The sequence below is a fragment of the Benincasa hispida genome, chromosome 1, assembly GCF_009727055.1.
Source record: "Benincasa hispida cultivar B227 chromosome 1, ASM972705v1, whole genome shotgun sequence".
In the NCBI taxonomy this organism is placed as follows: domain Eukaryota; kingdom Viridiplantae; phylum Streptophyta; class Magnoliopsida; order Cucurbitales; family Cucurbitaceae; genus Benincasa; species Benincasa hispida.
In genome coordinates this window covers 27317236-27327969 of record NC_052349.1, presented here as the reverse complement: position 1 = coordinate 27327969, position 10734 = coordinate 27317236, and the positions used below count along the sequence as shown (strand labels likewise).

The 10734-nt window shown below is 32.9% G+C and overlaps 2 protein-coding genes across 5 annotated transcripts; one reads left to right on the top strand and one right to left on the bottom strand.

Moving 5' to 3' along the window:
- Positions 1-2901: 2901 nt before the first annotated feature.
- LOC120074939 (dihydrodipicolinate reductase-like protein CRR1, chloroplastic) lies at positions 2902-5680 on the top strand. Of its 3 annotated transcripts, XM_039028061.1 has the most exons (10): positions 2909-3279; positions 3352-3474; positions 3548-3622; positions 3716-3781; positions 3919-4014; positions 4099-4215; positions 4505-4597; positions 4974-5075; positions 5240-5326; positions 5433-5680. In XM_039028061.1, exons 1-10 carry the CDS (start codon positions 3169-3171, stop codon positions 5463-5465), a joined length of 903 nt encoding a protein of 300 aa, XP_038883989.1. In that variant the 5' UTR covers positions 2909-3168; the 3' UTR covers positions 5466-5680. The 3 variants fall into 3 exon arrangements, 2 of the variants coding, with proteins under 2 accessions (XP_038883982.1, XP_038883989.1); XR_005481167.1 differs by having other exon boundaries at positions 2902-3279; positions 4974-5326; XM_039028054.1 differs by having other exon boundaries at positions 2904-3279; positions 5240-5680.
- A 55-nt stretch (positions 5681-5735) lies between these two features.
- Positions 5736-9913, bottom strand: LOC120074957 (protein COFACTOR ASSEMBLY OF COMPLEX C SUBUNIT B CCB2, chloroplastic). Of its 2 annotated transcripts, XM_039028079.1 has the most exons (7): positions 9558-9913; positions 9305-9426; positions 9136-9207; positions 7789-7932; positions 7485-7638; positions 6622-6850; positions 5736-6113 (listed from the first exon to the last, which is right to left on the bottom strand). In XM_039028079.1, the coding sequence occupies exons 1-6, from the start codon at positions 9721-9723 to the stop codon at positions 6642-6644; spliced, it is 867 nt and encodes a 288-aa protein (XP_038884007.1). In that variant the 5' UTR covers positions 9724-9913; the 3' UTR covers positions 5736-6113; positions 6622-6641. The 2 variants fall into 2 exon arrangements, with proteins under 2 accessions (XP_038884007.1, XP_038884000.1); XM_039028072.1 differs by lacking the exon at positions 5736-6113 and having other exon boundaries at positions 6345-6850; positions 9558-9912.
- Between the last annotated feature and the right edge of the window lie 821 nt (positions 9914-10734).

The window sequence follows — 10734 nt, the reverse complement described above, 5'->3', positions numbered from 1 at the left end:
CAATTTTGTAGTTTCAAATATATAAATCTCCAAACTTTCTATCATAACTGTCGTTATTTCATTCAATAATAACATTATATAGTGTTGAAAGGATCAAATTTAAATTTCTTATAACAATCTTTTGATTTAAGAGCATAATTCAAATATCTGGGTTAAGAAAAAATCAATTTTAGTTCCTAAATTTATATAGAACTAACAATTTAGTCTCTGAACTTTATTTTGTAACGATTTAGTCCATGTACTTTCAATTTTGTAACAATTTAGTCTCTAAACTTTACTATGTAATAATTTATTCCTTATTGTAAAAATTAGTGTTAAGATTTAATACAATTTTTTGCATAGATAACCCTATAAATTAATTAGAGACTCAATATTTTCATGAAATTCAAGTCAACATCATTAAATAATAATAATTGATACCTAATTTTAATAAATATTTCTTTACACTAGGGATTAGATTCTTACAAATTTGAAAGTACAAAAATTAAGGTCTCTTTGAGCAACCATTTGGTTTTTTATTATTTTTTTTAAATTAAGTCTATTTCATCAATATTTTTTACTTTTAAGTACAATGTTGAATTCTTAACTAAGTTCCAAAAACAAAAACAACTTTTTGAAAGCTATTTTTTTTAGTTCTCAAAATTTGGCTTGATTTTTTAAATTATTACTGAAAAATAGATAACAAAGCAATAAATTTGGAGGTGAAATTAGTGTCCATAGGCTTATTTTTTTAAAAAAAAAAATATCAAATGGGACCTAAATTATTAGATAGTAAAGTTCAGAAACTAGATTGCAAAATTGAAAGTAGAAAGATTAAACCGTTACAAACTAAAGTTCAAAGACCAACAGTGTTTTTAAATCTTTTTTAATATATACATAAAGTTTAATTGGTGTTTTTAAACGATCAATAAATGTAAGAATATCATTTAAATTGTGTGTGTAATTTGACAAAACATACAAAAAATTATTGAAAAATTCCTATAAATAAAAAAATCCTAAAAATATTTACAATTTTTAGCAAAAAGTTTTAAAGTCACTTTTGAAACTTTTCTATAAAGTGTAAATATTTTTAAATATTTTTTATATTAAAAAAGACCCTAAAATTATTATTACATTTAATAAATTTTGTATACTTAGCAAATACCTAAACCGACATTAATTTGGTGAAAAATTTGTATACGTAAAATGGCGGCAAAATTGCCTCCCATTTCAAACTCATACACATCCATATAATAATAATAATAATAATTTCCTTTAAAAAAAAATTGTATACTTAGTAAATACCTAAACCGACATTAATTTGACGAAAATTTTGTATACTTAGTAAATATCTAAACTGACATCATATATAATTTTGTAAATACCAAAACCAACCTCATATAAAATTTTGTTAATGTGATTAAGATGGTTTTTAACTTTAGAGATTTTTACTAAAATTTCATTTACCCATCATTTTCAATCATCTCCATATAGATTTGATTTTTTTTAAAAAAAGAAAAGACTTTAAAAAGTATTTTTTTACCAGAGGAATTAGTCCAAAATCACAATTAGAAGTTAGATGGAAAGGATTAAAGACTACTTTTTTTAACTTTCTATTTTAGTAGAGAAAATTTAGAGGAGAGAGAGTTATATAATATGTATAAATGCTGTAAGCTAAAATAGAAAAAAAAAAAAAAAAAAATCAATCATTTAATTTTGTCAATAGGTTTTGGTCTATTTAATTTAATGTAACTTGTATGAGAAAGGATTTCGTAGTTTAGTGTTAGGTTAATTAGTCCCACGGATTTTCATTGATATCTTAGAGAAAAATTCAATCAACTTTATAAAGAGATAAAATCAATCAACTTTTGTAGTTTCGTCTTTTTGAAAAGTTAATGGTCTTTTTCTTAAAACTTGCATGTTAATTTGATATTAACTTTGATAAGAATAGATATATGAATGCAACTGCATACATCCATCAAAATAATTGGTGCTTACCTACAATTTTTAATACTTTCACATCTTTCAACAGTATATAATTATTCTAGTGTTGCCCTATCATCTATATTAAACATGAAAGGATTAGTTCATAAGTTGCTTTAATTACCTTCCATTATAAGGTCTACAATAGGAAGATTTTGTGGACAAACTCCCCCTACAAATAGAAAGATATTAGAACTGTATTATTATTATTATTATTATTATTATTATTATTATTATTATTATTATTATTATTATTATTATTTACCTAGCCATTTGTTTTATTTAGCCTCTTTCAATTGTGTAGTTTAACAAAATTTTAGTTTTAAAAGAATTTTGAGATTTCTGAGATTTTAGTAGGATTGGAATTAAATAGAATTTGGGGGGGGGGGGAAAATCCTACTAGAATAGCAAGAAAAAATTGCTGATTCATAACAATTGAGATCATTTGCAAAGAATGACTACTTTAAAATTATCTCACAATTATTCGAATAAAAGTATCTTCTCCTAAAATCCTATAGTAAAATTCCTACCAGAATAGCAAGAAAAGTTGTCATGGATTTTTTTTTTCTTAAATAAATAGAGAAAAATAAAGGAACGGAGAAAATAACAAATAATTATCATGTTATGAAAGTCCGTACGTTATACATGCATGTGAGAATTATATAAATTGAACCCAAACAGAAGTTCTCATTTTAATTTATAAATTTAGTCAACCAAATTTAATGGAATATAAATTGTTTTTTTTTTCTTTCCTTTTACTTTTGAGTTTTTATTCTATTTTATATTTCTTTAGTTCTTTATTTCCGATTTTCTTTTGACCTTCAACAATATGTGAATGTATGAGATTCATGCATTTGACATCTTAATCGATGATATAGGTCATAACTACTTATTAAATTATGCTAGGATGATGCTCAAAGACATTTAAAAATTCCACCAAATAAATCAAAAGAACTGCCCACGAAACAAACTAAATAGCCAAAATCTAATTTGGAGTAAAGAAACTTATACACTCATTAATTACATTTTCTCAAGAAAATTGTAAACTGTCGCTGTCGCATGAGCTCAAATTCATAGATCTCAAACACAAAAACCTTATCAAACAAAAACACAAGGCTAAGGTGAAAATGGGCTTATCTTCTTGCGGAATTAGACCCATTTCAGCTCCGAAAGAGAAGAAGAAACAGAGCTTTGAAACCATCAACAATGGCGGCCCTGGGTTGCGAATTCCCCTTTACAGTGTATAAGAACTCAAAGAAAAGGAGACCGAGATCTTCAATTCTCTGCTCAGTACAACCATCTCAGGGAAATATCAAGGTCACCCAAAACCTGCAGTGAGTCTTATTTGTTTGGTTCAACAGCAAAGATTCATTACTTTTGTTTTAACAGGTCATTATTAATGGAGCAGCCAAAGAAATTGGACGAGCTGCAGTTATTGCAGTCACAAAGGCAAGAGGAATGGAGGTTGCTGGTGCTGTTGATTCACATTCTGTAGGAGAAGACATTGGAAAGGTCTCTCTTTCACTGTCTCTATCTCTTTGTTTCTCTCCTCTGTGGTTTTGCTGATCTGTACAGATAAAATTAGGTGTGTGACATGGAAGAACCTCTGGAATTACCCATATTAAATGATCTCACCATGGTTTTAGGTTCAATATCTCAGGTACTAATACTTAATGATAGTAAGTAGTTACTTCATCCGTCACTTTGTCTGCTTTAAGTCTCAAAAGATTGATATTTTATTGCTAATTTGCAGTCAAAGGAAACAGGAGTAGTTGTTGATTTTACCGAACCTTCTAAAGTATATGAGAATGTGAAGCAGGTAGAATCTTCATCTTCCTTCCCCATTGGGCAAACATCAAACTTTTTTCTTCTTTTTTGATGGGTTCTTCTCTCTCTTCTGGAAATATTCGAATTCCCGAAACATCATGTTTCTGCCTTGTTTTGTTTTCAAATTAGGCAACTGCATTTGGCATGAGAAGTGTGGTTTATGTTCCTAGATTAAAAGTAGACACAGTGGCTGCATTATCTAACTTCTGTGAGAAAGCTAGCATGGTGAGCACAGGGTGAGATTTTAATTCAAACCCTCTCTCTCCTCTTTCTCTATCTGTGCGAATGCTTTAATGGATTCTGTCACAGGGTTGTCTTGTCGCCCCAACTCTGTCCATTGGCTCTATCCTTCTCCAGCAAGCTGCAATTTCAGCTTCATTCCATTACAGCAATGTAGAGATAGTGGAATCCAGAGAGAAGTCACAGGTTAATCAAATTATATCAACAACTAATTCACTTTTTCAGTTTCAAAGGGAAAGAAAGAAAAGTAATACTTCTCCATTTTCATTCTGTCATTAAACAATAGACAAATCAACATGCATTCTCTCTCTCACTTACATTAGGTTAGTTAAACATCTGAATCAAGTACATGGCTTTTAGTCTTTCAACTTTTCATTTGTCTAGGAAAAAAATACTATTAGAAATCTGAAGAGAGAGAGAGAGAGAGTAGTAAATGTTGCAGATGGACATTAAATACTGACTTTTTTGGTGGCAGGATCTCCCATCTTCAGATGCAGCCCAAATAGCCAACAACCTCTCAAACTTGGGCCAGATCTACAACAGAGAAGATATTTCAACAGATGTGCCGGTAAGCTGAATCCTCATAAGTCATAAGTAGTCTCTGCCTCATTTAATTTGACGTATCAGTACTCGCTAAGAATAGAGACAAAAGGTAAAAGTAAAACATGAGAATGCTGTACCAGCTAGTATTCTCTTTACTTTCACATCATATAACCACAATTGTGTAATCTCAAAGAATGTGAATAAGAAAAACTGTTTCTTGTGACATGAATCAAAGGAATTTGGCCAGCATGCACCGAACTATAGGTGTACAAGATTTTCATAGAACTTCTAGAGAGATTATAATAATTTATGATGATTAAGACATCAAACTCAGAAGCTCTTTTTTAGAAGGCTCGTTTCAAAAAAGACTAGCTTGCTTATTTTGCCTTTTCGCCTGCTAGGCAAGGGGACAAGTTATAGGAGAAGATGGAGTTCGAGTGCACAGTCTAGTCCTTCCAGGGCTTCCTTCCAGCACCAATGTCTACTTCTCACGCCCGGGAGAGGTGAGTTCTAGGTTGTGTTTCCGTTCTTGTTCAACTAAAATTAAAAGAAGTTGCATGATTTCGAGCTGTGGGACGACTAAATTTAATTTTTCCTACTCATTCTGTAACAAGAGGAGTAGGATTTTTTTTTCCTTCTCCGACACTTATCATGGCTTGCATCACAGGTGTACACTCTCAAGCATGATATCATAAATGTGCAATGCCTCATGCCAGGCTTGCTATTGGCAATTAGAAAGGTGGTGCGCCTTAAGGTACTTGAACATACGACAGTATATACATCTCCCGTTCCTCTTGAATGATCTTCTTCATCCTGTATTGCAAATGTCAAACTGTTGCCTTTCTGTGCTACTCTGACAGAATCTGGTGTATGGCTTGGAGAAATTATTATAAAGCTTCGAAGGTTATCCCCTGGTAGCTCTGTCTGAAACTTCACCACCACTTTTCATTGGACAGAGTGACCATCTACACCTGATAACAAAAAGGAGATAAACTCAGGAGCTCAAGTCAGAGAGAAACGAAGGAGAATTTTTTTTGTTTTTCGTTTTCTTTGTGTACGTGGAGAAATTATATTATTTCGTTCTTAAAGAAGGATTTTCTCTTCCCAATGACCTTTCCTCGGCAAACTTAAAAAAGATGTCTGCAACTTATGCTCCCTAACAGGCTGTACTTCAGTGAACCCGCTGAGACTTGATGGCGACCTCAGGAGCTCAGTTTCTATTTCTTCTGCCCAGAAAAGTCTTTAATATCCTAACTTTGGAGAGTATATCAAGATTTTCAGCTTAATGAGAAAGAAAGAACCACTAAGAAATGGTTACTAGGAGTTTAGGATAGCTGTATGCCCTCATTTTCTTCAAATATTTTTTCATGTGCATTTTTCTTCACGTCCAAACAGACTCTAATGGATTCTTACATCTTCATCCCAACAATTTACATTTGAGGAAAAGCGTTGAGTTCAGCAGATCAGGCGAAATCCAAGGGTCTCAAGAGATTTTGATGCTGCAACATGTCCAAGTTTTCATGCCAATATCTGCTAAGCATCTGTTCCATACAAATTCGTAAAAAGCATTCATTTGGTTATCCAAGTGCAAACGCCAATATGTACCAAATAGGTGGAGGATATTCCAAAAGTTAATTCCAAGCATGTATTTCAGTGGATAAAATAAATAAACATATCAGGAAAAAGGCGGTTTCATAGAACAATATATTATGGAGAAAGTTACAAGAATTTCTCATGGACTTTGACCCAAAGGCAATGAAGAGAAAAGAAAAGGAATGGAAATAGAGATTATATCCCTTTTAAGCTTCTGAGTATATCCACAACATTACGTTTATGTTTTTTTCCATCTCTATCACACAATTGCATTAAAAAGTAACTTTTGTATGTCAATCTGTGCATAGTGGTTCAAGTTCCCACCCACCCCAACATTATTGTGAACTAAAAAGAATTAATTTCTGAATTATATCTGCAAAAACAAGTACCAGTACCATGCCCATTAACTCAGAGATGCACATGCCACTAGTAGAAAAGAATATAGAAGAGATTTACTACTTAGGTCCACATGAATATCAGAGGATGGCCCTGTCATCAAACTTGTTAGCAAGAGCTCTTATCCAGGCTCTATCTTTATCGCCAAATGCATAACTTAAACTTGAGGCCAGCAGTATGAATCCTCCCATCTTTTCCATCTCACTGCCATTTTGCTTTAGATTTTGAACCACCGGTTGTACCAAAACCGAGCGAGTGCCCTCGGGCAGCATTTGCCAGAGTCCAGATTCTGGATAAAAGTTATGAAAACCTTGAAAAGTTTCATAAAGCATCATAGTATTTGTTTAACTTTTAATATCAATGTAGTTTCTCATACGCCCTCAACTTCTATTAGTGTATGTCTAGTCAGAATAACAACCAGGAGTAACATCTCATCACCATATGGAAAAGAGATCAAAATAACACTGCAGATTACTTCAAATTTTGATAGTGGTTGAGAATCAAAACCTGAGTCCATTAGAGAGTAGAAGCTCCAATAGATGCCACATCTAATATATCCTATCTCAATCACCACTTCTCTTCTCTCCTAATGTCACATTAGCGAGTCACAATAGTGAGCCTACCCGAGTAACTACTTATTCCAATGGTCTAAGCCCTTCCCCCCTAAACGTTCTCTAGTACACATGAACTACCAGTGGCCTATCGTTCTTACTTCTAATATTGTAAAAATTCATTCAAAGTTACAACTTAAAACTGCTTATCTTCAACCTATTCGATCAATTTATTCCATTGTCAGCATAAGCTATTTTTAAGGAGAAACAACATTTTCCCCACTAATATTATCGTTTCTAAGACATTTTTCATGTGCACCAGGAGAGCAAAAAATACATTCATAAAAACATGATAAAAACACAATTCTATACCTGAAATCTGAGGGAAATAGAGGGCATCCTTTAATGCAGATAGGCCAATGATCTGAAGCTGCTCCTCAAACCAGGCAAGTAAATCTGCTCCTGATATATCATTTGGACTATTCCAGTATCCTCGAACACATAACGCCCCTTGAATCTGTATTAACTGATTCCAAAGATAAGAAATGATTCAAAAATTAAAACTTAAGACAGTATCACAGAAAGCTAAATAATGTAATCTTTTGAGTACAACGTGTTCTCTTCCTACATATTTGTGAAGTAAAATGTAAGCAAGTAACAAAAATTTGAGAGATACCACTGATATACTGTTTGTATTGCGCAGCAATATGTATGTTGCCCAAGCCAAATCTTCCTTCACATTATCCGATACAATTTGTGACAAGAGAAATATTTGCTCAGTGTCTCCAGGGAGGGTAGCTTCGCCAGATGGAACTGCACCCTGCAGGCAAAGATGGGTACTTTTCCTTATTAAGCAGTAAGCAGTGGCCAAGCAAGTATAAAGTGAATAATATTTGATACTTATTGATCACTATTTAATTGAACTGACAATTCGGAATCTAAAGTAATCAATAAAAAATCAAATACAGGATCTAGCTACTGTGATGGAGAAAAAGTCTCAATGCTTCAACTAGACATCTATTTCATGCCTTGGTGAAGTTAATCTAATACTCACGTCAGCAACTCAAGGACTGCTACAATGCTAGAATGTATAATAAAAAATCTGTCATTGACCTCATCACCGAAATGAGAAGATCATATTCAATAGAAAAAGGTCATGCAGGCAACCTTGATGACGATAATGCAAGGAGGTGGGACTCTTTGTTGTATGGTCCTAGGCTCCTAGCTAAGTCATTATCAGAGATAAAAAGGCTAAATGTAGAGATCTGAGGTGACATTTGAGCCAAATTGATGTAAAAAAGAACAGGATGTTAGAGAAGAAATTGAAGCGAGACAGATGGCTAATGAGAGAGCTTCTATCTACATGAAGATTCCAAGATGAACTCTACAAGCAGAATCATAAGAAGACCGGGATGTCTAGAAAAATTATTGGTTAATGAATTACAATCCTATTCAAAGTCCGGAGAGGCTGGATAGAATTTGAGAAGAATTTGGCTAAATATGTATTCAGCATCTTTGAGCTTAGATACGGTTATCAGTGGAAATCCACCCAACCCAAACGTCTAGTAAGATATCATCTTAAGTTTACAAATCCTGCCACGTACAGGTCATCACAATCTACCACTCCACCATTTAAAGTTCGACACAAGAACAAATCAGGAAACTTTGATACCTAAGCATTCCCTCAATGATAGGTTCTTCAGCCATCAGAAAGGTCCCTCTCGTTTAAAAAATTTCCATCAAATATATTACTCCCTGCCCCAGACTCCCAGTCTCTTCCTCAGAGTACTAACTTTCCATCATCAATACCTACTTGACGGACGGCAGACAATGGCCCTGTAGTAGTGCTAAGGACTACACAGACCAGCAGTTTCAAGTTCCTCTAGTTCTCTCCCTTTTTTATCTTTTCTTTTTTTTTTTTTTACTCTTAACAGAGATTGACGGAAATTTTCTAGTAAGTAGAAAAAGAAGATGAAAAAAGAAGTATACAAGCAAGACAGCAATGTAATATCTAATATGTTACCTTAAGAAACTTTCCCAAGTAGGGGAGTGCAATGGAAAATGCTGCCAAAGAAACGCCTAAAGCTTCAGTTCTCTACGAATAACAAAAACCACATTAAACAGGAGAAATAATAAAAATCCAAGAAGAATAAAGAAAACAAAGGCGTTCCCAGAAAATTGTGTTTGCTTACTAACTGCGCAGGGGTGGTGAGAGCAGCTGAATTCGAGCCAACAAAGTGATTCAATAGAAGAAGAGAACCAAATCCATATCCAATCCATCTGGGTAAGTAAGACTCATCCAACCCAGGAATCCCTAAACCCCATATTACAACGAAATGTTACATTGAAAAAAAAAAAAAAAAAAATCACTTGTTCCCATATCCCTAAATTCTCAAATTTCTTCAGAAAGTACCCATTTCCAGATAGAGAGGGAGAGAGAGATACCGAGTGTGAACCGAAGGACAGAGAGATTGAGTTGCTGATTAGCCGAGTTCTTAGAATCGTCAAGACGAGCAGAAATTGCTGGACCCTTCGTCTTAGTTTTAGCGCGAAATCGGTGAGCGGATGTCAACCGATTCAACGGGCTGGGAGAGGGAATTGAGCTGATCATAGTCTTTCCTTGTTTGGTAATCTAGAAAATGAACTACATTAAAAACTTCTCTGAATTCCACCGAGGGTCAAAGGGCCGGTCGGACACTTCTCCGTTCCATCCTCATCCAAATCCGTTCAATTTGGATGAAAACGGCATTACATAATCACTTATTTACTTTGAGTTGGATGAACAATTATAATCCGATTGCAATATTTTTTAGTACAATCAAATTGCAAATTATATTTATTAAAAGAGAAAAAGGAGATAAAATGACAAGATTAATAACCAAGTTCAATTGTGAAGATAGTTACTTGGTTCATAACGTTCTTTGGAGTTTTTTTTTTTCTTCTTCCTCCTTTAAGTTTAGCCCGTGCACGATATAGGAATTTCATACATTTTTTAATTACATTAAGTTTTCTTAATACAACAGACATGAGAGATCCAAACTCAAAATTTTCTTCAAAAAATAATAAATAAATAACTCAAAAAAAAAAAAAAACAAAAACCAAAACACATATTATCCAACCTTCAACTAAAGAAAATGGGGGCAAATTGCAAAATCATAAATATTCGGCCCTCAAATTTATATAAATATTAAAATTAGACTCTTAATTTACAATAGTTACATTACAGAAATTGAACTCCTAAATGAAAAGTTTGAAAGTGTAATTATAATTATTATCATACTTCAAGGATGAATTTTGCAATTTGCTCAAAAAACTAATCACATGGATAGCATTTTTAGAGACTAATAATCAGGAAAATTACAATGAGTGAAAAATAGAATAGGTATTTTGCAAATATGTCTGTGAGGTATGTGATTTTGTAGATATATTAAAATACTCAAGTTCATAATTTTATCTTTATCATAGTTTGGTTTTACCCTTCTTAGACTTCGTTTGTGATTTCTAGGGTGGCAATTGTGCTTTTTGAAGAATCAAGTGTTAAAGGAAGTAGAATAATGTTGGGTACGTTTTAATTTTAAATTAGAAAAAATTAGCTACCGTGTTTGATAAATTAATATTAAAT